The sequence below is a fragment of the Rosa rugosa genome, chromosome 6 (assembly GCF_958449725.1).
Source record: "Rosa rugosa chromosome 6, drRosRugo1.1, whole genome shotgun sequence".
Taxonomy (NCBI): domain Eukaryota; kingdom Viridiplantae; phylum Streptophyta; class Magnoliopsida; order Rosales; family Rosaceae; genus Rosa; species Rosa rugosa.
The window spans coordinates 21,255,409-21,283,020 of NC_084825.1; the positions used below are offsets into that span (position 1 = coordinate 21,255,409).

Below are 27,612 nucleotides of genomic sequence, written 5' to 3' on the forward strand. Positions count from 1 at the left end.
CTTTAGTCATGCCACCCATAAAGCAACATTCAGAATATAATTTGCAAATACATATTACAACTTTACATAACAGAGAAACAGAGAGTTAGAAGTGGAAAAGTAAAAACATTATATACTTTTGTTATAACAAATTGAATTAGCAAAAGATCTTTATCACAAATAAGCAAAATTTGTCGAGCTTCTTTATGTAGGTTAACTTCAGTTTGAAGAGCAGTAAAATCCAGCAGTGTGCATATCAGCCTCCATGATGGTACTCACTCTTGACATCTGCAACAAAGAAAAGAAACAGAGAACCATTTTATGTTTGAAGTGCAAAAAATTTTACAGCTTGGGGGCTTCACTATTCATCATAAATTAGTAGGCTTACCTATTCAAGATGATTCATGTACTGCAGCCAAGTTAGAAAACACCTATCTCCAACTATGTGTCCTTACCTGTCACAATTACAGTAAACATGTCATGACTCTCATGGTATCTGCAATTTTTTCGTTTATATGCTGCTGTGAATGTAACATGGAACCAATGAGGCTTTCAAAATTTAAAATGGTCATGACTCTCAACTTTATATTCTTTTGTTATCCGTCTATTTTATACTGTATTTGTAGTCAAAATATTCAAAATTCCTACCTGGCAGGGATAAAGTGGAACAATAATCAAGTGATTACTATACATGAAAGGGTTTTTCTTTACACCAATTTCAAGAAGCTATTAGCGATGTGAAAACATATAACTACTTCAATCAGAATGCTAGCTGTTGAACCTGGGTTTGTTTTTAAAATACCTGATTTCAATCATGATTGTTTTTTACCACATCAGAGAAACCATAGGCCTTAAGCTTTTGAACAGCTTCTGTGCCACTCTTCACATCTCTTGCTGTTAGTACCACCCCAACTCCATTAGAAGCTGATTGCCTACTAATCTCAAGTCCAATCCCTTTGTTGGCACCAGGAACAACAACAATCCTAATATCACCCAAAAAGAAAACCAAAAATTGATCAAAATCAAGAAAGAGTATTGAATGATGAAAAGTAGCTATAAAAATGAAAGATTGAAGCACCTCTTGGACCCAAAACTGATGGTTGTTTCTGCATTTGTTATATAGATTTGGAGAAAAGTTATTTGTGTGCTTTAAAGATGTAGATAATGGTTCACAATGAATAATATAATTGTTTATATTTGAGATCTTCCTAGTGTCCATGAAGCTATTTATATTACATTGCTTCAAAACCACTTGAGATCTTCCTAATGTCCATGAGACATCAGCAGCTCTTTCTTCATTCTCATCACCGTATAAACAAACCCAATAACCACCAATTGTAGACCACTTCATTTTGGGTTGTAGTTCATCTGCTGCTCAAAATAGTGACCTACAGATCTCGAAGAAGAATCAATCAGCACATATTGGATATTAAAATAAAAGGGAAGACGAATGAATCAGAACAAATTGGATGTTACTTTATTATTTACATCCTGCTCATTACCTATTTCGTCTCTTTTCCCGGTTCCCTGATTTGAGTAAAGTATATGTTTGGGTTTATTATCTAGAGCTTCTTACTTAAACACTCACACAGAAGAAAATAGTGGTAATGAGCAGATTTGTGATACAGAAAAATGAAAATCTTAGCAACAAACCATAATAACTGAAGCTAAAAATAGAACCAAGCAAAGTAAATACAGATAAAGCAAACATAGCAAAATTATCAAAACAAAACTGCTGACTCCCTTTTAATCAGTGTAGAAGGCTAGTCAATCTAAAGCTGATTTTCTATGTGCAATGATACAAATAACTGTATTATATTTCCAAGAGAAAAGAGCAAAGACCAACATGCAAACATGTAAAGCTACTGGGTCAATAACTACAGCAACATCACCAAAAGAGATATGAGACATGAGCACTCACTTTCTCTGGATCCTCTATCACCAATTATTCCAGTGCTCCTAGTTCCATTTACATCTTTGTTCAACTGCAACAAAACAACAATTTAGAAGACCAAAAAAAAAGACTCCAGATACACTAACGAACAAAGAAACAGGCGGAACCAATCAAAAAAATTACATGTTAGTTTCTAGTTTATAATAGCCATTTGATCGCACACCTATAGACCAAAACTCATTGAAAAAATTTTCCAAAATAAAAGAAATTATACTTTAAAATATGCTTTATCCTAATCCAGAATGTCACAAAATCAAATTAGAGGGCTAGCTTGCTTGTAAAATATCCAGTTCAGTAAGCAGTGGTTCCAAATTGAGGTATAGGAGTCAAAACCGCAATGACCAACATGAAAAAGACTAAGGCTTTAAGAAAAGAACGAAGTAAATCTTTATGGGCAGACCTTTCTTGAAGAAAAGCCAGAGCAGATTTGTCATAGCTGCAAAATTTGAAGATGATGCTCAGAAATTGTTCCTCTGGTTGTTCTAAATATCAAGGCAAACACAACAGGGTAATAAGCGTATAAACCCCCAAATCAATACTTTCAAATCCAATACATATGCCGCATCAGAATGAGAGAACAATTCAAAATTGAATCAACAAAGTCAAGGTTCAACAATTGGAAATTTGGGAACTTCTTTCTTTGTGCACCTCTCTGATCATATCACTCTCGTGATGAAGAACAACTAACCTCGTGCTGAGATGAATATCACCTCTCTCTATCTCCATGTCTCACTCTCTCTCTCTCTCTTCGGGCAAAGCAAAGAAACACACCTGGACTTCCTCGAGGTCTCGATCGTTCTTGATTTCTCTTTCATTGTTCTCTCTTCGTGGAGCAAGGAAACAGAGCCATGCGGAAAGCCTCGGACGCCAATGAAGACGTACACCTGTTGGGGTAATCAGGTAAAAAGCCAAAGAGAATGCAGGGGCAAAACGGGCAGGTCACTGTAATACTATTCATTCAACAGTACCATTCTCATTTTACTTTTATATATGTATAATTTGTCTGTGATTGTAAAGTGAAAATTTGTTTTCCTAGAATATCAATTCTTGATCAAAATTCAAAACTCAGCACTGGAAACTAAGCAATTAGCACCATTTTGATACATAACCAATAAGCATAAGCATATAAAAATTGAAACTTGATTCCGTGAAGAGGAGCAGAAGGCCAGCTGAATTTTAAACAAAACTCAATCAAAAAACCCCTCACCTGGTTGATCTAGCACGATTATCTTCAAAACCCAAGCACAATTATCCTGAAGCAGAGAAGAACAAAAGGAATTATCTTTTTAGCAGAGAATATCTAACTTGATCTCATCAAAATAAGACAGAAACACTAATCTTATTCTACCAATCTTTTTCTTGCAACTCATTCAATCAACTCGGCTAATAACAGCAAAAGACCTTTGATCAATTCCATACAATAATCCAACAAAAGGAATTAACTTTTTAGCAGAGAATATCCAACTTATATTCCAAATTGTAGAGATATACAATGTTAGGTGCATTATTAATTTTGTCAGTTTTCATATTTAATCTATCAGATGCTGGCAAGAATAGTTACCTTCAAATTAACCATGGATATGAGCTTGTGCAAAATGAAATTATAAACTTTCTACAGTGTGTAATTTATTTCAAGGTTGGAAACCAAGAACAAAAGCAAATGTGACAAATCAAAATTCCAAATTTATATTGACAATCAGATCATTGAAATGAAATAATTAAAATTTGGATTACTTGTCAATAGGTCATTTAGTTAATGAGAATTAGTAAGGTTAATGGTGATACTTACCAAGTAGGCAAAAGGCGGTAATCGAGAGCTTAGAAACTAGACCAGTATTCTTAAGTGAGGTTCTCTGTTTGTTGAAAATGCAAGCAGATACAAAACACTGAAATCATCAGAATGAAAACCAAGAGTTGATGAGCACTTTTTTAACAGTAGAAAGAATTGTTTGAACATTTTAAAAATGAATCTCTGTTTATTGTAATGTTATGCAGGAAGATGCTAGTAAGCCAGTAGAGATAAACAGTTAAGTAGTATTTTGTTATTCACACACAATCTTTGGTTTTTGTTTTTAGATCATCAGTAGTTTGTTAAAGAGAGAACAAAAAGAACACATGAGCAGTACTAAATTTATTATTTCCAATACCATCTATCATATTGGTTTACGATCTATGAATTGACAAAACCAAGATAAATTAACAAAAGAGTATCAAACAAATCTGAAGTAGCTAAAGACCTGCTTACTTATCATAAGATGTGATCAGACCTGCTAAGTTATCATAAGCTACGAAAACTGATTCAAATTTTTTTTTTTTATAGCTTTAGCTTTTGATTTATTTATTCATGATTTGTACCTAATAGCAAAACTTGATGTGATTTTGGATAGTTCATGCGTAGTTGGAGAGAGAGAAAATTACCTCACATAAACAGTAAAACAGCGAGGAGTTGGGCCGATTTTTATAATCCACCAGTTGTAGGAGCTTTGTATCAGTATATTTTATTATGAACTTCCTGCAAAGCGTAGAATTGATTATATAAAGCATTCAAAATGGAAATACTTAAAATAAAGCATTCAAAATGGAAATACATTGTTTTAAAGAAATGTCATCCAATTTTACATATTGTGTTCCAAAACAATCAACATGATTTTATGATCATTGTCCTTTGTACCTAGTAATGCTTATCTACTGAAATTCAATAAGTTAAAGCACCATGTCAACAAAATCAAATGAAACAGCTTTTTCCTTCTGGTAGCATTTGTTTTGCTTAAGTTTCTGTGTTAATTGTGGCTGCAAGTAAAAGCTTATGAAAAGGCACGCAATGAAACACTTCTGCTGTGTCAAGCTAATACATTTGTTTTGGTTGCTTTCTTTAAAGTTGAAAAATGAATCTCCTGGAAAAGCTTTTTATGACAAAAAGATGTTTGCCAAGTTTCCTACAAAGTTTATAATTAATTTGATGGTTGAAAGATTTGAACAAAGTAATAGAGCACAAACCCAGAATAATTCAATTGAAAATATAGAAGATCAGAACATTAAAGAAAAAAAATTGTAAAAGATAAAAACATCAATTAACATCAACATAAATCTGAATATGAATCTTAGATGCATTACCTGTTAACAGTTTATTCAACTAATGAATCCAGCCACATGCACAACACTGAAATTACCACAATGAAAACCAAAAATTGGTTAACAGCTCTTTGATACTGCAAACAACTAAACAACATATTGGTATAAAAAAATCAACCCAAACCTACCTTCAAATCTCTGAACCTAGAAATGAACAAAGGCACAGTTGCTTATGATTCTTAAGCAAGTCCCCGCTCCTTTAATATGTACAACTTCTAGATTAAGCACACACTACATAAATAAATAAAAAACCAAATTCAATCTATGAACAATTCGATCAATCAAAACAATTCGATCAATAAAAAACCTTTATAACTGGGAGCTTGATCGATACGCCTGATGCAGGCTTCTAGAACACAACAGAAAACTCGGCAAAAAATGATTTTATGTGTATATCTATTTAAAACAGTAAATAGGGTGTCCAGATCAGTATCGAGGACATAGGAGTCAGAAGCGGAATTGAAGTGAAAAAAATAGGGTCTAGGATCTTCGGTGAAAAGCAGAAAGAACCCAGAAATTATAAGGGAAATTGGCTTAGAAAGAACTAACTTCGTTACCTGGATGGTGTACAGGTATGCAATCCTGAATGGAGTTTACCTGTGTTTCTAGAGGAACATACTTTGATCGCCCTCCTGATGTGTCTGTTGCTAGGTTGAATGATCGGGTTGAGAATGTTGGGGGCTGATGATGCAATAATAATGATCAAGGTTATAGTTTGGCTTGGATATGATCACCGTACATGCAATTTTATAGTTTCACTTGCTGCTAGTAAGTCCAGAAAATATGTTCCCCCAGGCTTGTACGTAGTTTTTTTCTTGATGCTCAAACGGACATGTAACGCTCGTGTATAGTAAGGGGAAAAAAAAAAAAGATGACCAACCATCTGAGGAGTCAGGGTCAGCAAATCACATATAACTTCATGTACATCAGAAACCAAAGAAATTAAGATAGGCAAACGAAATTTCTTCATCAAAATGACCACACATTAAAAGTCTTGGTAAATTCTTCATAAGTCATAAAGGAGATACTATGTTCATCATCACCTGTGATTCTGATTTAAGCTGCTGCCATTACAAGAGTTCATTTTCCCATTTGCCCTACAGGAATGCACTATAATCAGACTTCAATTTTAGCTGGAAAATGACATTTATTAAACATTGAAAAGAGATTCAACATTTACCATGATATTTTCTAAAGACAGCATGCTAGATTAATAAATTCCATGTTAGCATCTTCATCCATTCATGCCAACTCATGAACTCCAAAATCACCTTGAAAGTTCAGTTGGGCACCATGCTTCACTTCATAAATCTATCCCTATCCAGAAAAATCAAAATGCTTTGGAGTTCCAACGTGTCACTCTTGTAATTATTTTACTGGGCCAGTAAGAGGAATAGCTTTCTCTTCTGCTACTGTAATCATATTCTTCCCCAGCCTTTCCTGTGTTAAGGTTAAGCACTTTGTTAGTACTCAATAATTAATACTGTTCATCCAATAAAAAAAATAGTCTGAGGAATATGCAGCTATATTTGACATTATCAACAAGGGACTTTTAATTCTTATATCAACATGTCAAAGCAGTCTTACTGTTTAATGAATTTCTTTACCAATCTTGATATGTATTGCGTTCTAGCATAATATTCATCTGCTTGCATTAAATAATTTGGTTGTGACAAACGTGAAATGTGGAAAGGCAATCATGATAACAACAAAAGATTCAAATACATCCAGTAAAAAAACAAATTTCTATTTCTTTTGCCAACTCAATGAAATTCTATTTAAAAGAACCTCTTTACAGTGTGAGCAACCCAACAAAAAAAAAAGTACAAAAGAAATCTTGGTATATGTTGATAGCAAAAGAAATCAAACTTGAGTATGAAGTTTGCTAAATCGGAGCTTCAAAAACAGCTTGCATGAAGATAAAATTGAGTTGCCCCAGACATTTTAAACAGACTTAAGGCCCCAATCTATTTCCATCTGAGAAACTTGCAAAGACGAGTTGCTGCTATGAAAACTACCGATGATTAAAGATACAAGAAGATCTTACCCAATAAGATGACAGCTCTATTATCAAACCAATCTCTGATGAAATGTCCTACAAAAGTCAAAAGCCAGTTAATACAAAATTGCAAACCTAGAGAAATATACCTGCATGCAGAAATTATAGCTTATGTGCAATACATGACTAATACAGTGCTTGATATATGTGAGTGCTCAAGATAAGAACTTTTATGTATCAAGCAGACATTTATCCAAAACTTTAGGAGTGTCACACATGCACTTACTAGAACAACTCTTCTAGCGGGTAAGTCAACAACTTGCTGTACGAAGGAAAGAAAGATTATATCTTGGCAACACAAGAGATGTCAGTTCAGAAATGCCATCCCCTAGCACGCCACATTCTCTGTGTCTTGAGCAGCTTTAATCTTCAAGTATAGCTTATAAGCCCTCTCTAACTTATTTGAAGCAAGAAGTTTGTTACTTAGTTTGCTATAGGTAAGCCTGCTTGGGCAAAAACCTTTTCGTAGAGACTCTTCCATGACAAGTACAGCATTTTCAAGCTGCCCAATGTTGCAAAGTCCACTAATTACATACTCATAAACTTCGATATCAGAAGCATAACCACATTCCTGCATCTCTTCCCAAATGTTTAGCAACATTCCACATTTACCAAATCTAGAAAGGCGCATAAGCAATAGCTTATAAGCAGTCAATGATATTCTACATCCGACCTTTCTTGCTTTCTGGTAGATCATCATAGCAGCATATGGTGGACCATAGCTCCATAGGGGTTCCATAAAAGAGGTTATAGTCCCCGTAGTAGGAACAAATCCTCAACTTAACATCTCATCAAACATCTCCAGTGCATTCGCCACTTTCCGGGCTTTAAGGAAACCAGCAATCAATTTGGTATAAGTATCAACATTTGGATCGCAAGCATTACTCGACATACTCTTAAAGTAGTTTACACATTCATCAATATTCGCAACAGAGATAAAGTTAGAGATCATTGCATTGTATGTAATGGTGTCTGGCACGCAACCTTTCCCCTTCATGCTCTCAAAAATCTCAACTGCATCGTCAATCCGATCAGCTCTTCCTAGACCCTCAAGAATGTAACTGAAAGTTGCACTCTCAGGACTAAACCCATCTGCTACCATTGCTTCCAAAGTCCTCTCCATCTCACCAACTCTACCATATTTCGACCACCCACCAATAACAATGTTATACGTAGTGCCATTGAATCGCACTTTCCCTTTCACTGAATTAAGAAATGAATTTGCAGCCACTACATGAGACCGCCGACATAGACACTGCAGAAGCACATTCAGACACTCAGTATCGCAATCCAACCCGAACTCTGCCGAGTTTCAGAACACTTGGATTGCTTTCGAGACATGTCCAGCCCTCACAAAACTATCCATCACAATCGACACAGTCTCCAAATCGAGACGTATGTCTCGGCTCCTCATGTCATTCAAAACTTGCATCATATAATTAAAGATCTTTCTTCTACCCAATGCTTTGAGGATTACATGGTATGTATGAACATGCTTAGCTACATTTGGCTTCTTAATCGCCCAATTAAAAAACACAAGCATTGCTTCACCGCCTAAACAACCTCTATTCACTACTTGTGCAACAACATCAACGCTCAAATCCACACCAACATTGTCGAGCGCATGCTCAATTACAGCTATACCCTTCAATTTCTGTAGAAAAATCCCACGTAATTTCTCGTCGGGCACTAAAAACCCATCCACAGCCCTAACAGATTCTACCTTCTTATTCGAATCAGTGGGGTCAAATTGTTTTGGAGGTGAAATTTGATGGGGGATTGGTAACAGAACAGAGAGCTGGTGAAGAACGGAAGGTTCGTCAAGAGAAGAAGACTGGTTGGGATTGAATTTGACATATTCATGTTGGGATTGAGCATTAAGAGTCGAAAAGAGAGACAAAGAAATTGGTGAATGAAGGTGAAGCAATGGGTAGTACCTGGCTCTGCTGCTGAGAGACGGCAGTGATGATAAGACACGGCATGAAGCGCCGTGAAACCCCATGAAAATGGAAGTTGGACCGGAGAGAGAGAGAGACTCAGACTAACCAAATTCAAGTGTAAATTTTCTCTTATAAACTGTTTTCTTCCAAAGGTCTATAGTGATTCACTGATTTCACAACGGGAATCAGTAGTATATGTGTAACTCTCTACCACTGTGTCATCATCCTTCTTTCTAAAATCAGTCCAGAAAACTTTCCAAATCTTGAGCAAACTTTACCTGCAAGAACATCATAGGGGGAAGGAGTAAGAGAGATTATGTTAACAAAAAGACATTGTCTACAATACCACTAACACAAGAATGAGGCCATCAATTTAAAAAATAATAAAAATAAAAAATCAGAAGAATGATAAGTAGCAGTAGCCAAGGGGTTGTTTAATTCCTCAAGTACAAACATAGATGGCATCATGTCAAATCCACAACTAAGAATCATGTGGCATGAATGACAAACATATAAAAAGAACTCCATACACCTAATCATGATATAGTTGGTCAGTTCTCACAAAACTAATTTGCTGCTCCGCAAAACCTAGAATAGAAGGCATAAAAAGTTGGAAAGAGAAAATCAACAAACTAAGTAGTAGCTGACAAGAATAATATAAGAAATTTTGGGTGTGCAGTTGAATTGTTAGTATGGAATGAAGTCTGCAGTCTTAGTACAAAAAGAAGTGTCAAACAAGAAGTAGATATGAGACAAAACTGTGGGTAGTATCAGCATGTATGGTCATGGTCCTTTAGTGGTTTAAAGTTTTCTGACTGCTGCTATCATCAAACGAGAGAAAAAAAAACTTGGTGAAAAATCAACTCATTTCTACCCTATGAAGCATGGATACGCCAGAAATCTTAGTATGGTGTATCGTATCCATATCCGATACGGATACGCGTTGGATACGCGTTGGGTGCGTATCTGAGACTCTCCTGGCGTATCATTGACCATGTAGTGTGTGTTGACTATTTCGATACGTCTTGGATGCGCTCTCCCATAATGTAATTTTTGATAATTTGTTATCAACTAAAACCTAATTCTCCACAGCCGCACTACTCTCTTCAGTTCTCTCTTTCTCTCTTCGAGTCTTTGTTCTTTGCTTCTTCGCGGCTTCGTCAACGAACAAACGACCAAGACTTGAAGGCTTGAACTCCTTGAAGCTTGCAGGTCGATCTGTGCCTCTGTGGGTTACTTAAAGCCTTAAAGAGTTAAAGCCTTAAATTGGTTATTATAATTGTTATATAATTGTTGTGACTTGTGACTTTGTGAGCAGCCTCTTGTGTCAGTAACCAACTAACCGTCTGTTTCGATTATAATTTATATGTTATATAAATTAGTTATTGTTTTTATGTGATTCTTGGACTAATGTTTTGTACGATTGTTTGAATATTATGTCTTTCAAGTGCTGCAATTCTATCATTTTATATGCAATATTTGTCAAATATATTTATTAACACTATATATATATATATATATATATATATATATATATATTATTTAAAAAATCGTATCGTATCTTGTTTTTTTGAGAAAAAATGTATCCACGTATCGTATCGTATCGCACCCCGTACCCCATACCCGTGTCAGTGCATCGTAGTTTCTACCAGGTTTTCTACAGATACTATATTTGTGAGTTGACCTATTGTTATGCATATCCCATTCAACTACATGCACCAAAGCTTATTGTTAATAGTGAAAAACACATAATTTGAAAGGGAAATGACAAATAACTCGCTGTCTCAATAGTTCTCTTTGCAAGCAAAAGCGTCAAGAAGACGGGAACCATTGCGGCACACAGATTAAGATGTTTATATACTCTTGCATATAGCGCCAAGTTTTTGTCCCAATACCAGAAGCTTAACTACAGGACCACACTACCTGGGCTTCATATAGTTCCCATGAAAACAAAGGATGAGATCAACAACCAAGAAAGGGTATTGGGAATACCTGAGATTAAACCTGAGCCTATCAATTTCAATTCTTCAGAGCAAAAGAGTACAATGCATCTAATAGCGATCAAGATAAAAGAATAGAACTGTTCAAAAGATTATAAACATGTGCCAGGTTAAAACGTACAGCCACAGAGTCATAGCCTAAAGCCCTAATCCATGATGAATAATCAGTATTACTAAAAGCTTGAATTCCCAGAGTCGAACATAATATTGGAGAACCTCAAAAACCTTTTACTTCACAAAACTCTATATGAAAAATCACTATCAGATTTAAAATCAGAATCATTATCAAAACTTTTAGGTTGATATTGACCTCATTGCACGATCAACTTATAAAAAAAGTCAGAAATCTAAAATGGCGAAAGTGAGGTTACACAAGTCTGCCAATTCTCTGTCATCTCCAACCAAACCAATGTTCATTCGGATTGCTTCTAATCAGTCCTAAAAGATGCGATACACAATGTCAAGTCCTGAAGCTCTTGAAACTCCAAAAGACAAATTCTAACCCAACAGAATTGTATCTAACTGTGATTAACATAAAAATAAAAAAAATAGATAAAAATAAAAACAATCACATCTACTTCCATTACTGATTTCACACCCATCCAGAATTCACATATGGTTAAGTTTCTACAAAAACTTTCTTAACACATATACGAAATGCCTTATAATCACAATAGAGAGAGAGAGAGAGAGAGAGCTGACCGAAAAACTGTCGTCTGATTCTCCAATTGTTCCTGATAATTTAACCAATAGTAAACGATTAGGTTACAATATATAGAAATCGCATACTAATTTCCATGGGAGATAATAAGCCTTCAATTTTGAATCAATCGTCAAATTTGATTACAGTAAAACCTAGAATCTCAGGCAGCACGTAATTATAAAATTGGAAATTGATATAATCAAATGAAAATAAAACCTCGAGTGGAGATCGAGCTTATTTATTATAGCGATGATCTGTGGTGGAGGACGACGGTGGTGGTTCAAATGATTGAGCTTTCCAACGATCATCTGTGGAGGTTAGTTTGCGGTCAGAGGTGGAGCTCAGTTCGTTCTCTACTTTTGAGTGAGGTGTTTTCAGAAACAAAAAATAAAATAAAAAAAATACATCAAAATCTCACGTCTACTATTTATACCAAATACTCTAGACCCTACGCATTTAATAAACGGGTTGTGCCCGTTTGCCCAAAATCTCATGGTATTTTGCCCAATCAATCCATCATCCTTGTGTTTTGCCCATTTACACAACTTTTAGGGGAAAAGACTCATAAGGGTAGTCATTTCTAAAGTAGTGCCTAGTGTATCCAATGCTGACTTTTGGGTCCAAAATTCACTTTTTCTTAGAAAAACATGTTCAAACTTCTGAGAAAAACAAAACTAGCCTTCAACATGCCCAAGTTTTTCACCTAACGGTTACTTTAACAGGCGGAATCACTGCTGCTTGTTTCTATCCTAAGTTTGAGGCAACTTTTCCTAGGAAACAGAAAATATGAACTTAAAGGTAGTATAAGATAATGGCCGAACATAATTGATAGAAAACAGAAGATAACTTGCGAATTTAAGACTTGATAAAGTGGGGGAACACGCTGAAAATATTTATTTAAACATAATTACAAACTAAGGATTCAGAGCCTCATTCTCAGGTAAACAGCTAAAAAGCTGTTTAGCTATCCATAAGAATGATTACAGTACTTACTTGTAATTAAAGCACACTTCACACTTAGACAGTAAGGGAAAAGCACACTGCTACTATAGCATTCTCCTTGAGAGAAGACTCCTCTGCTCAAGTTTTTTAAGTTATTTTTTTGAAGTGAGGAGATTTTTGATGGAAGGATTATTCGATGATCTACAAATGAAACACAAAGCTCCTTATATAGGGAACGGACCTCAAACCAAAATGCAAAACATAAAAATGTACAGAACAACTCAGTGATTCTTTTGCTTTCCTGAGTGCTCCTGCTGGTGGAGGTCGGACGGGGAAAAGCAGATTCCTTTAAGTGAAATGTTTTTCACCTTCTTCTTTTTGAAAAGCAAAAGCAACTTTTGGGAAGAGTCCAAAAGTACTTTCGGTGTTTTCTACACCTGCTGCTTCACACGTTCTCGTCTGTTTCTGAATTGTAGCCTAGGACAAACGAGTTGTTATCTGCCTGGTGTTTGGCTCCAATTTTGCTGCAGCTGGTCAACAGTCTCTTTTCTGCGCGGGCGTGCCAACACCGTTCGGGTGCGGTCGTCGGGGGTGTCCTGACTTCTGTTGAGCGATTGTAGACGAGGAGAGCACCAACCTCGTCGTGGGATTCTTTGTGCCTCGTGGTGAGGACTTTGCTGAAGTTTCTTCTTGTTCACAAGTCGATACTCAATATTGCAGATTGAGCAGAGCAAAATCACAGGGAAGTATTGAGATCTTGCTAAAGCGTGACTTTAGCTTGGCTGGGTTGCTAGGGCGTTACCCTTGCTTGGCTGGTTCTGTAACCTTTGTGGTCGCGGCACTACCGTCGGCTCCCGAGGAGACTAGAACCGAAGCACGTTGACAGAGGGTTTGGTGGCACTGAAAGTCGGCTTCTGAGAAGACTAGGACTAGGAGTGTGATCACCGCTAAGAGAAAGAGAAAGAGAGGGAGAGGAGTTGCTCTTAGAGAGGTTTGCTCTAGAGAGAACTTAGATCATCTTAGAGATGTTGTTGTTGAATGTGAATGTGTGTTTTTAGAATGAGAGGAGAAGGTGTTTATATAGGGAAGAAAAAGAAGAGTGAAATGATGAGTGGAAGAAAAATAATGAAAGTAGATCTAAGTTCACTTGTAAAATATGGAAAAGATAGAGAAAAGATGAAATGAAAGCAAAGCATGAAGGTGCAGCAACATGAAAGTAGTGATGATCTATTAAAGAGATTGTAGAAGAAAAATATATCCAAGGAAAAAGAGAAAAGCATCTAGCTTTCTTCATGTGGGTAGGAAACATGAACATGTGAATATTGAGCTGGTTTTAGGTCAGTTTCTGCCCCTTTATTCCTTCAATTATTTCTCCAACAAGACTTCATTATATGCCTTCGACTTCTTCATATGAAATGTTCCACTATGAGTGTAGATCATCCTGACAACTTTTCAGATTTTTATTCCATGTGGTTGGGCCGAAAATGCTGCTGGACCTCTTACAGGTCCAGTTTTCCAGTTTTGCTTCTGTAGAAAATTGGGCTGATTGTTTGAAGGCCTTCCACTCAAAAAAAGCTCTGGCACTCTTCATAAGAAATGATCCTTGGGCTGTATAGAATGGATCTGCAGAGTTTTAGCTCATTTCAAGTTCATTTGGTCAGTCTGCCGCCCCTCCTTCCTTGTTTAGCTCGGTTTCTCCTAGCCGAAGTAGGAAAATGTGCTAAAGTTGACTTTTCATGTTTCCATGCTTCCATGCTTTCATAGTAGGCTTTATTTAGCCTCTAAATATATATTTCGAACTTGTCGACAATATATAGCTTGAGCCACTGACATTGGCTCAATTTCTCCAAGACACGCCTTGTCAGGCCAAAATGCTTATTTTGGGTCCAAACATTGCCCCCCAGACCTCGAAGTCAAAGGTCTTCGTCTTGACTGAAGAGGTCTTGAATCAGCACTCCTCTTATAATGTCGTTGCTCCAAAGCCACTTGTATTGGCTTGACTAAAATTACTTGAACAGTAGCCTCTCTCCCGCTTAATTATACATAGTGAGCATACATATATTAATCGCCAGTCTTCCTTCGCGAACCATCCTTTGCGAGGCCATGTAATTAAAACCACTTCGCTGCCAACAATTCGCAACCCAGCTTTCGCCACAATTATTGGCAAAAATATTGATTTGACCTCCTCCACTGCTAATACCATACTAGGCATATTAAATGCCTCTTGTATATGTGCCCAGACCAATATCAATGGCCTCTTAAGTATATTAGCAAGTTCCAGCCACTATTAGGCAAGAACACAATTTTTTGCATCCTCCGCGACGCACAAATTTGAAACTCTTTTTGTATTTTTGTATTTTTGTATTTTTTTTAATTTTAATAAAACATTGTGAATCAAGGTTTAGACATGCGGCCCAAGTATAGTCGTCTAGACACAAATTTTCTTTCAAATCCTTTGGGCAACCTTACTGAAATGGCCAGGTGGGGGAGGGCGAACAAGAGAGGCAGAATCCATTTTGGCATGAGCTACTCCCACATAGTGGTTTAGGCCCATTTGCACGCACTTCTGGATTCAAGAACCTGTCATGAACGTTGTCCCCTTTCTAGACACCATTTCACATAGGCTATACTTACTAAGATGAGAAAAGTCATAAGTGTGAAGACAGTTCAACAAGTGTTAATAAAAGCCGCCCTTAACCTTAAGGGACCTGAACTAGGCACCAATAAGGAGTTTAGGCCAATATTAACAAAAGATACTTCACCTATTCCGTTATGATTCACAAATGACGAAAATAAAAATGAAAACTGAAAATTGACAGGAAATTTAAAAACAAAGAAAGAAGTTAGCAGCAATATATTTGGCTAACCTCCAGAAGGCCACGGGGGAGGCCATCTATGCTTCATTCCAAGCTCCGATGTATCAAAATTTGTAGGGTAAAAATCCCTCCTATGAGAGCTTGTAGAAAAAGAACAAAGATACTTCTCGTTGAAGAATTTGGAGGAATTTGGCTCGTGAGAGGGGTATTCTTGCCCCCCAAGTATCTTTGTTGGTTGACGAGACATGATCTCCAATTGTAATTTGGAAGATGACGGTGTCCCAAGATCGGCTTTGTCGCCAACTGTCGCCAACTTCTCTTGATCAAAGGGATGATCATGGGTCATATCTTGCCCCCCATGCATCTGATCAGTAGCCACATATTTGGCTTGATCAGTGGAGACATCAAATATTTGTTCAGAGACAATTTTCTTGTCTGAAGAACAATCTTGTTGATGACGTTCTCCATAAGTAGCCTCTATGTAAGGCTGTGATTCACCAGTTAGGCCATTAGGTTGATTGCCACCTATAGGCAAATCAGCCTCATAAATGACCTCTTCTCGAGCGTTCTGCTCAATTTCTAGGTCCCAATCGCAAAACCTCTGCTTTGTTTTTGCGATCAAAATGGCCATGTCCCTGGCTTGCTTTTCTTTATTCCTCTCGATGTTGGCCATGATGATCGCGAGCTGTTCATCAATGCTTGCCCCCTCTGGGATGGGAATAGGCATAAACTCATCATTAATGGCGGTATCGCCAATGGTGGCAACATTGTCCATCAATTCACTTTAGGAATTTCTTTTGGTAAAGATTTTCCCCTGGCATCTCAATGATGACGAAAAAAGACTCTAGTATAATCCCACCGGGCGTGCCAAAATGTTTGTTTTGAAGCCCGGTGGTTGAATGTCTTCAAAAGAAAAAAATTCTAACCTTGTCCCACTGGGCGTGCCAAAATGTTTGTTTTGAAGCCCGGTGGTTGAATGTGCTTCAAGAGAAAAAACTTCTTATGTGGTCCCACTGGGCGTGCCAAAATGTTTGTTTTGAAGCCCGGTGGTTGAATGTCTTCAAGAGAAAAGAAATTCAAACCGTGTCCCATTGGGCGTGCCAAAATGTTTGTTTTGAAGCCCGGTGGTTGAATGTGCTTCAAGAGAAAAGTCTCTGATGTTGTCCCACTGGGCGTGCCAAAATGTTTGGCTCCAATTTTGCTGCAGCTGGTCAACAGTCTCTTTTCTGCACGGGCGTGCTAGCACCGTTCGGGTGCGGTAGTCGGGGGTGTCCCTTGACCTGACTTCTTTCAAGCAATTGTGGACGAGGAGAGCACCAACCTCGTCGTGGGATTCTTTGTGCCTCGTGGCGAGGACTTTTGCTGAGCTTCTTGAAAATCACAATCGATACTCGATGTTGTAGATCGAGCAGAGCGAGAACCACTGGGAAGTGAGGAGAACTTGCTAAAGCGTGACTTTAGCTTGGCTGGGTTGCTAGGGCGTTACCCTTGCTTGGCTTGTTCTGTAACCGTTGTGGTCGCGGCACTACCGTCGGCTCCCGAGGAGACTAGGACCGAAGCACGTTGACAGAGGGTTTGGTGGCACTGAAAGTCGGCTTCTGAGAAGACTAGGACTAGGAGTGAGATCACCGCTAAGAGAAAGAGAAGGAGAGGAGTTGCTCTTAGAGAGGTTTGCTCTAGAGAGAACTTAGATCATCTTAGAGATGTTGTTGTTGTGTTGTGAATGTGTGTTTTAGAATGAGAAGAGAAGGTGTTTATATAGGGAAGAAAAAGAAGAGTGAAATGATGAGTGGAAGAAAAATAATGAAAGTGGAATATGAAAGTGATTCTTCTCCACTAGGCGTGCCAAAATGTTTGGCTCCAATTTTGCTGCAGCTGGTCAACAGTCTCTTTTCTGCGCGGGCGTGCCAACACCGTTCGGGTGCGGTCGTCGGGGGTGTCCCTTGACCTGACTTCTGTTGAGCGATTGTAGACGAGGAGAGCACCAACCTCGTCGTGGGATTCTTTGTGCCTCGTGGTGAGGACTTTGCTGAAGTTTCTTCTTGTTCACAAGTCGATACTCAATATTGCAGATTGAGCAGAGCGAAATCACCGGGAAGTATTGAGATCTTGCTAAAGCGTGACTTTAGCTTGGCTGGGTTGCTAGGGCGTTACCCTTGCTTGGCTGGTTCTGTAACCGTTGTGGTCGCGGCACTACCGTCGGCTCCCGAGGAGACTAGGACCGAAGCACGTTGACAGAGGGTTTGGTGGCACTGAAAGTCGGCTTCTGAGAAGACTAGGACTAGGAGTGTGATCACCGCTAAGAGAAAGAGAAAGAGAGGGAGAGGAGTTGCTCTTAGAGAGGTTTGCTCTAGAGAGAACTTAGATCATCTTAGAGATGTTGTTGTTGAATGTGAATGTGTGTTTTTAGAATGAGAGGAGAAGGTGTTTATATAGGGAAGAAAAAGAAGAGTGAAATGATGAGTGGAAGAAAAATAATGAAAGTAGATCTAAGTTCACTTGTAAAATATGGAAAAGATAGAGAAAAGATGAAATGAAAGCAAAGCATGAAGGTGCAGCAACATGGAAGTAGTGATGATCTATTAAAGAGATTGTAGAAGAAAAATATATCCAAGGAAAAAGAGAAAAGCATCTAGCTTTCTTCATGTGGGTAGGAAACATGAACATGTGAATATTGAGCTGGTTTTAGGTCAGTTTCTGCCCCTTTATTCCTTCAATTATTTCTCCAACAAGACTTCATTATATGCCTTCGACTTCTTCATATGAAATGTTCCACTATGAGTGTAGATCATCCTGACAAATTTTCAGATTTTTATTCCATGTGGTTGGGCCGAAAATGCTGCTGGACCTCTTACAGGTCCAGTTTTCCAGTTTTGCTTCTGTAGAAAATTGGGCTGATTGTTTGAAGGCCTTCCACTCAAAAAAAGCTCTGGAACTCTTCATAAGAAATGATCCTTGGGCTGTATAGAATGGATCTGCAGAGTTTTAGCTCATTTCAAGTTCATTTGGTCAGTCTGCCGCCCCTCCTTCCTTGTTTAGCTCGGTTTCTCCTAGCCGAAGTAGGAAAATGTGCTAAAGTTGACTTTTCATGTTTCCATGCTTCCATGCTTTCATAGTAGGCTTTATTTAGCCTCTAAATATATATTTTGAACTTGTCGACAATATATAGCTTGAGCCACTGACATTGGCTCAATTTCTCCAAGACACGCCTTGTCAGGCCAAAATGCTTATTTTGGGTCCAAACATCTGTGCCATATGAGCAGTTGTTGCATTTTCTTCGACATCTGTATCAACATACATCTTGTAGTGGTTGTCTGTGTCGAGCTTTTCAACCCACTGTAAGCATGCCAGTGTCGAATCTATCTCCTTTCTTGTGAGAGATAAGAAAAGGTCACTGCTGACTACGTCAGGATGGTCGTATGCAGTGATAATTGTTTTTTCTCATGCTGCCAGGAAAGTGTTCTTTGTATCTTCAGAGATGATCTTCTTGATGTACTCCAGAGACATGCAGAACTGGAGGAGTACGAGTGCAGTAGCAGAACTAACCTTTAATATTGTCTTAATCTTCAAGCAGTAGCAGAACTGGAGGAGTACGAGTGCAGTAGCAGAATTGGAGGAGTACGAGTGTAGTAGCAGAACTAGACGAGTACGAATGCAGTAGCAGAACTGGAGGAGTACGAGTGTAGTAGCAAAACTAACCTTCAATATTGTCTTAATCTTCAAGCAGTAGCAGAACTGGAGGAGTACGAGTGCAGTAGCAGAATTGGAGGAGTACGAGTGTAGTAGCAGAACTAGACGAGTACGAATGCAGTAACAGAACTGGACGAGTACGAATGTAGTAGCAGAACAAGATCAGTACGAGTGCAATAGCAAAACTAGACGAGAATGAGTATAGCGCACTAGCAGGATTAGACGAGTACAAGTGTAGTAGCAGTAGCAGAATTGGACGAGTATGAGTGCAGCCAATGCAGTAGCAGAATTGGACAAGTGTAGTAGCAGGATTAGACGATGACGAGTGCAGTAGCAGAACACTAGTACAAGTGTAGTAGTAGAACTGGAAGAGTGCAGTAGTAGGATTTGAACAAAAAAGAGTTTAAATTAAAGAAAATAATTAATATTTAGTTATCCATGCATGAAAGTTAGAATTGTAAATGTTTTATTGAGACATGACAACAAAATAACAACTTGTCCTTATGTGTAAAATTTTGTCATTTATAAACTCTAAATCAACTTGTAGGGATGTATTTGTAAATTTGTAAATTCATCTTTTGTCAATGGCTTATGTGTGGTTTGCTATACTAAGAGCAAATGCACCGCAACTGGCAAGACCATGGTCTTGCCTCTTAATCAGCCCAGAATCAAATGCACCGCATGGGTTATTGCCCGATTAAAAGCTGATCGACCAAGCACACTGGCAGCTTTTGCCTCTTGATCTGGTCGACCAATTCAGTGGGACCTACGTAATTAAAGTATATGAAACACTTTATTTTATCTGCCAGCTTTTTTTCTTCCCACTTTTGACCTTTGCTACAAAGAAGAAGACAAAAACAGAGAAGAAGGGGAAGAAGAAAGAGAAGCAGAAGCAAGGGCAAAACTGAGAAGAAAAGAATGTACTCTGCACCAGATGAAAGTCTTGCCTTATAGGGGTGCACCAAAATAATGAAAGGCAAAGGCAAAATCAATGAATAATGCATAATTAGGAGGCAAAACCTCTCCTTTTGCCTTTGCCAATTGCCAGTTGCGGTGCATTTGCTCTAAATAAACATCCAACTTACTTTTACTTATAACTATTGCACCTCCCTAATTTTTCCAAAATGCCCCTCGTTTAATAAAATCAATAATTTATTTTTATAATACATATATCTAAATACAGCATCAGATTCAGTTCCTGGAAGCTATTGTTGTGATGCCAACTTTTTGATTCTAAAGTCTAAAATATTGATACATATATTCCATTAGGATAATTAAGTCTAAGAAGACGAGCATCAAGTCTCTAGGTTTTAATTTGAACTATATATGATGTTCATTCATACTACATGCTATGAAATTATGAATTTAAAGGGACTTACAGCTCTAGTAATTCTAGCAGTCTGGGATGGTAAAGCGTAACCAAGCTGAGTATATATGCTACTGACTCTTCTATTGTAAGCTGTGAAGAATGTATGTCACTTTGCTTGCAATACCCCGACATTCTGACATTATGTTTCTTGGACTTTTGGGTACTCTATAATTCTAATGTCTCCTTCAATAATTCCACCAGTTTTTCTTCCTAAAAGAACATCCATCAGTGTTGTTTTTCCAGCTCCACTAACTCTCATCAAAGCTGCGAGAATTCTAGGTCTAAATTCACCAGTTATATCTTGAAGAAGTTGTAGTCCTTTTTGTCGAATACCTTGCTCTCTCTGGAGATATAAGGGTGATCAAATTGATGTATATCTAACATTTTTAGATTCAGGAGTTCATAATAATGTGGTTATAACCTGGGTGTATCAATAAAGTATCACTTGGAAAAATAGAGAGGTCCAAATGCTAATTTTAGAGGTATGAATAGAAGTTCCATTTCTATTTAGATATCTAATATTTGAGGAGGGGGGGGGGAGTTTTGCAAATTGCACAAAATGGACAGGCATCACACAAAGGATTGTGTTCAGCTCACTTCTCCAAACATGGTTTGATAAAGGCAAAATTGCAGGAAGTTGGGGGGGAGGGGGGGGGGGGGGGGAAGGCACCAGTTACACAAATACATAATAAAAACATAAGCAGATTAATTAGGAGTAAAAAAGAAAAGAAAAGGAACCCGCCGCGGGTGGTCCATGAATCAAATGTAGAAGCCGGAGGAGGCGGCAGGCCAACAATTAACTATATCAATAGGGTCAACAGAAGTAGTGAAGTTTGCAGGGCAAAGGTCATGAATGGAAAAATACGGCTGAGTTGACAGTTTAGATTTGGACAGAGGGTTTTGGAAAGACAGTTGCAGATACTGGTAGTAAGGCTCATCAGCATTAATGATCATGGGAATAGGAAAGAGCTAAAATGCTGCAGAAGGATAGCTGCAGCTGCCATTTTCAACTAAAAGAGCTAAAGCAGGTGGAGGAACAAAGTTAAAATGCTGCAAGTATATATAGTGGCGATGATCAAATTGGAAGCACAGGGAAAGCCAAATGTTGTGATCATAGCATCACATCCACGCACACTACCTACGCAAATGTACAGGTAGTGAGTAGATAGGAAACAAAAATCTTCTGATACTGCTTCCATTTTTTTTTTTCCAAGCTGCTTCCATATAAGATCATTCGATCAGTAAAAACTTTTTCTACAAATAATTAGCCAAGTTGTCACTTTTTAGACCATCATTTTATCCAACATGCACAATGTAATTGTCTACACAAAGTTGGTGATCAAATAGCTTTTGATTTTGTCATAAAAAAAATAAAATAAAAAAAGCTTCTGATTTGGTATAAGTTAGAAAACACGTCTCTGTATATCATAGGTATAGATATCAAGAACACACAAAAAGGTCAATTAATGCCCCATACATACCAAGAGTTTTATTGATATTGTTACATGTATCATGAATTTGCATGAGCCAGAAAGTAGCAGATTACAATAGTTCTCCACCCATTTATTTATTTTCCTTAATAAATAGTTAAATACGGAATTCCCCTTTCAATTTCCCGAAAAGCTGGGTCAAGATAACTATTGTCTAGTATATCGCAGTCCAGGCACCAAGCAGTCAAAAAGCCAAAATCTAATGATATCTTTCTTTTCTGTGCTCGATCAATCAAATCAATCTCCTCGATTGCAAGAAATTCTTACTCTTCGTTTGGTGGTCACACGAAGCAATATACTGAAGAAAATTGGCAAAGTCTCTGTCCCTGAAACGAGTAGGGTTGGCTTCGTCGAAAAGGTTAGATGAAGGCCGAACCACGGTGTCAAATGGCAGACTATGCAATGAAGCAACAGAGATTCGAGAAACATAACTTTCATTCAACTTTTGTTTACCAAAAAGACAACTTTCATTTAACATAAAGAAAGCATACAACAACAGCTGACAAAAGCACCACACAACTCAGCATTTAAAACATACACAACAAAAGATGCTCACCCCAAAATTCTATATATAGGAGGTTGCCAAGATGAATTGAAGAAAGAATAATACCTAATTCCGAAGATACAGACGGCCATATGGAGAACCAGACACCCAATGTTGTCAAGATCCTTTTTAAGGACTGATGTTGATCAATCTTTGTAATTCCAAACGCTAGAAGTTATGTTTTGTAGTTCACAAAACTATAACAGTTGCAAAATTGTGACATGCCTCTCAGTGGAACATAAGTCTAGAGTTGCAATGCAGGTGTAGCCTCCTCTCCAATGGCAAACCTCCACTTTCTTTACTTCAACCACACAAATATCCCCATATTAGCTTTCCCTTCAACATAAAGAAGAAAAACTTGCAAATTAGTCAAAACAAATCAAAATGGAGGTTAACATAAAGTGGACACCCGAAAAGCCCAACCGAAATCACTGAAGAAAGTTGACAATAAAACCAAACAAAACTACACCTTAGACACTAAGGTAAATCGGGTCAATGAACAATGGCAAGTTGAATAAAAATCATACAAGAAACTGTCATCATCGACCTTCTGTTTCTATCTTGATTTTATATGTATACCACCATAATTTGAATAATTTGCATATTACTTGCTATAAAGTAATGTTCATCAGACAAAGGAAACATAGAAGATAGAGAGGCCTTATTTTTTTGTTCTAAATGCCAACTGTTTCAACACACATATATTGAACCTTGGCACTAAAATAAGATAGCACATAAAACAGAAAATATGCCACAGATATGTATACCGCAAATTATATCCAAGAACAAAAGCTCACAAGGAATACGTAGGTGAATAAAGAATAAAAGAAATTTGGTGAATGAAAAGTGAAACAAGCAAATAAACAATAGATAACAGAAGAAAAGGAAGTCAGAAAGCACCAGACAAGAAAACCTAAACCTACCTGAAGATAGATGAGATGGTCTTGTTGCTGTAATGAGATTACTGGAGGGTGAGAAGAGAATCTAGTTTTATCCTGCTGCAGATAACATCAGTTGTTGTAACCTTTTAATCGCAACAATTTAATGACATCACTTAGATTTGTTTGAAACAGTCCAACCCCATGCTTTAGCTTGCCAGACAAACAAGCCTTACAAGTACTGCTTCCAGTCCATACTTTTTCCATAAGCTTTTTGCTCTTAATGGAGTGCCAATCTCCCAAAAACTCAGGTGCCCCCAATGTACTCCTCTACTGTCAGATCTTGTGGAGTCCACATGTCACTTTAATTCTTCCTATTGAAGTTTGAAGATATCCAAAGTAAGAATTTATGTAACTGAAAAATCTTCATCTACATTCAAATCATTGTTTGGTATGTAGCCAATCTTCTTCATTTGTTTATGTAAATCGTTAAGTGCAGAATATATAAGTTGCGATTGGCAATGAGACTTGTCACTGACCACAAACACATGCACCATATTTCCAACTTCTATCCAACTGCAACCAGGCTGCTTTTTCAACCCCTTCTCTTTCATTTTAATCCTCATCTTTGCAGCTTCTCTCCAATTCCCAGATCTAGCATAAAAGTTCCACAACAACGAGTAACTTCCTGCATCATCTGGCCCCTCATTTAAAAGCTTCTCTGCAGCTAGCTTCCCAGTATCCATGTTACGATGATCGATACATCCAGCAAGAAGAGCCCCCCAATTAGATGCTGATGGGTTGGTCCCAAGCTTCTCGAGGATATCAAAAGCCTCCTTCAGCCTCCCTGCTCGACCACAAAGATCAACTAAGCAAGTGTAGTGATCTTCCCTCACTTGTATTGACCCATCTCTAAGAAGCTCATCAAAAAGATTTAGTCCCTCCTCCACCAAACCAGCATGGCTGCATGCAGAAAGAAGCCCCACATAAGTAACATCATCAGGTTTGCACCCCAATTGCCGCATTTCATTATACAAGTTAATTGCCTCAATACCACATCCATGATGTGCATAGGCTGCAATCATTCCATTCCAGGAGATAAAATCCCTATGGATTGTCGATCCATCTTCAAACATCTTCCTAGCAGAGACTAACTCACCACATTTTGAATACATGTTTATGAGTGCAGACACCAAATGTACACATTCCTGATAAACTGTTTTAGTTATCATCTGATGTATTTGACGTCCCTCACAAAGACCAGCTAAGTTACTACAAGCACTCAAGATACTGACAAAAGTTCCCTGATTAGGTCTCACCCCATTATCAGCCACCATTTTCGAAAAGATCATCAATGCATCTTCATTTCTCCCATCTTGTACATACCCAGTGATCATTGTAGTCCATGATATGACATTCTTCTGTGGCATTTGAATAAACAAGTCCCACGCCCGCTTTAAATCCCCATTCTGAATAAAGCCAGTAACCATCGTATTCCACGAAGGCATGTCCCTCTCCGGCATCCTCTCAAAAAGTTCAAGAGCCTCCTCCAGCCTCCCATTCTGAGCATAACCCGTGATCATTGCATTCCACGAGACCACATTCCTTCTCGGCATCCTATCAAAAACTTCTCTAGCTTCATCGATCCTGCCATTTCTTGAAAACCCCGCAACCATTGCGGTCCACGAAATAACATCCCTTTCTGGCATCAAACCAAACAGCCTCCTGGCCTCCTCAATCCTCCCGCATTGCGCCAGAGCCGTCAAAACCGTGTTCCAAGAAACCACATTCCTCTCCGGCATCCTCTCAAACAACTCCAACGCCTGATCAACCTGCCGGCTCCTCGCGTACCCATCAATCATAGTGTTCCAAGAAACCACATTCCTCACCGGCATTTGATAGAACAACCACTCAGCCTCCTTAATCCGTCTCAGCCTTATATACCCGCCAACCAAGGCAGTCCAAGTGATGACATTCTTCTCAGCACCGGGTCTATCAAACAGCCTCCTGGCCTCCTCCACCATCCCGCACTTGATGTACGCCGTGATCACCGTGGTCCACGTCACCACGTCCCGCTCAGGCATTTCGTCGAACACTTGGCGGGCTTCTCCAACTTTGCCGTCTCTGCTGAGCTTCGTGATCAGCCAGTTGGACTTGGCCACGTCGGAGCTGGCACTGTAGTCTCTGTCCGGCATTGTGATTCTGGGTGAGGCTTTCTGGGTCATGGAGTGGTATGCAAGTCTGGGAGTACGGAGAGCTTGACCAAAACTCAAGAGTGGTAATCTGGCTCTGTTCATAACATGTGTCATACTATTATTGGTTGAGCTCGACCTGAGACGACGACGACGGTCTGCCTTGGCCGGCGTCCGTCGAGATTAACTGGTCTGACTAGACAATAATGCCGACATTTTCATCCCCTGTTCCCCCTTCTTTTGACGCCGCAACGGTTTTCTTTTGTTTATAGTTTGACAATTTTAGCCCCACCTCCATGTAGACTATGAAGGCTATTTTGGTACTTCTGTTCTGTCATGCCCAAAATCTCCAACTCACCAACTAGTAGCATACTCAACGCAATTGTTGCTCCATTAGCATGAGTGCATCCTCCCGGAGCTCCGGCGGCCATTGAGGGCATTGATGACATCGATTCTATAGAGATAGCTTAGTTCGCACTAATCAATCTATCTAGCTATACTCTGAAGGGAAGCATGGAGTTTGGTATCACAGGCTCCACCAAATTTAAAAGAAATATGAAATGCATTATTGGCCATTAGCCAAAACGCCTCACGTATATTTGATGAAGCGAGTATTAAACACATTTTCAGAGAATGCAACTACAAAGCAGATGGTCTTGCTAAGGGCAGCTTAAACCATGATCCTGGCATTGTTCTGTTCTCTAGTCCTCCTCCATGCTTCTAGTGCTTTTCTAGATGATCTATGTAATTTTTCCAGAGCTAGGAGAGTTAGGGTAAGCCCTTTGGGCTAGTCTTCTTTCTTATTCTCCTGTTTAGGCCTTCTTCGCCTCCCTTGTAACCACAAAAAAAAAAAAAAAAAAAAAAAAAAAAAAAAGGCGCCTCACGTATGAACATACTAATCCAGTTGCTTATCCATAATCAAAGACTGCCTCAGAGTTAGACGAGTTAGACATAACACAAACTTACCATTTCCGAAATAAATATGTTATTTAGAAATGTATGATTCGGGTTGTAGACCTGAAAGAAAAACAAGCAGTGAGGAACTACATAATCCAAAACTTCTGAAAGAAAACTAACACATAATAGTGATATATATTAACCACTGCCTAGGTACTCAGCTTCAGAATTTCTATCTAAGAAAGTCGGTTGAAATGAATTAGAACAATTCTCAAGTTCACCCCTTGAGGTGAAGCAGCATATTCACCCTCTCTTATGATTAACGCATAATAACTTTTTAATTTTCTAATCCAACCATTCAAGTTGTATAATGTAATACAAAGATTAGTTCTGTAAAAAATCAATCAAATTGAAGACCTTTTAATTATTCATTTATATGAAATACATGGACGGTTCATCATAATAGCAGTAAGTATTGTTAGAACCGTCCATTTATTTGATTCAATTAGATAATTAAACGATTTCCGATTCAATTGATTTTTTACAGAGATGATCTTTAAATGCTAATTTAAGATATGGACTGTTGGATTATAAATTTATTAAGTAAAAGTGAGTTAATCGATAATAGGGGTGAATATGCTTGTTCACCCAGGGGTGAATCTAAGAATTGTTCAATGAATTATATCAAGATCCCACTTAAATATTTCTACCTAACCAGTAAGGGCAGATTACTAAGAACGTACCATGTCTATCCAAACTCCCTTATAAACAAATGAACCAATTTTTGTGTTACAAGTCTCCTTTTGATGTCAAGGCATTACTTGGTAATCAATCTTCTTGATCTCTTTACATTCATGATATTCAATTTTTTTTTTAACTCATATGTTTGTACTACCAAATCTTTAGTAATTTGAAGTTTGTGTAGCATATTCCCGTAAAAGGTTCATGCAACAACCTATTGATGATTTGTATATGAAGAAGCTGTTGTATGCCTATTTTCCTTTACAGATTTAGCCATGATGCAAAC

At 38.1% G+C, this 27,612-nt stretch overlaps 1 protein-coding gene and 1 pseudogene across 4 annotated transcripts; both read right to left on the reverse strand.

The window, feature by feature from the left end:
• Positions 1-28: 28 nt before the first annotated feature.
• On the reverse strand, positions 29-12,129 carry LOC133715256 (putative pentatricopeptide repeat-containing protein At5g43820; annotated as a pseudogene).
• Positions 12,130-21,637: 9,508 nt separating this feature from the next.
• On the reverse strand, positions 21,638-25,959 carry LOC133715486 (pentatricopeptide repeat-containing protein At2g35030, mitochondrial-like). Of its 4 annotated transcripts, none has more exons than XM_062141997.1 (3): positions 23,542-25,959; positions 22,685-22,954; positions 21,638-21,722 (listed from the first exon to the last, which is right to left on the reverse strand). In XM_062141997.1, the coding sequence occupies exon 1, from the start codon at positions 25,803-25,805 to the stop codon at positions 23,904-23,906; it is 1,902 nt and encodes a 633-aa protein (XP_061997981.1). In that variant the 5' UTR covers positions 25,806-25,959; the 3' UTR covers positions 21,638-21,722; positions 22,685-22,954; positions 23,542-23,903. The 4 variants fall into 4 exon arrangements, with proteins under 4 accessions (XP_061997981.1, XP_061997979.1, XP_061997982.1 ...); XM_062141998.1 differs by lacking the exon at positions 21,638-21,722 and adding an exon at positions 22,044-22,419; XM_062141996.1 differs by lacking the exon at positions 21,638-21,722 and adding an exon at positions 22,044-22,469.
• Positions 25,960-27,612: the final 1,653 nt, after the last annotated feature.

Coding starts and splice junctions, on each gene's coding strand:
- LOC133715486 (XM_062141997.1), bottom strand. CDS start 25,805: ATGACACATGTTATGAACAGAGCCAGATTACCACTCTTGAGTTTTGGT.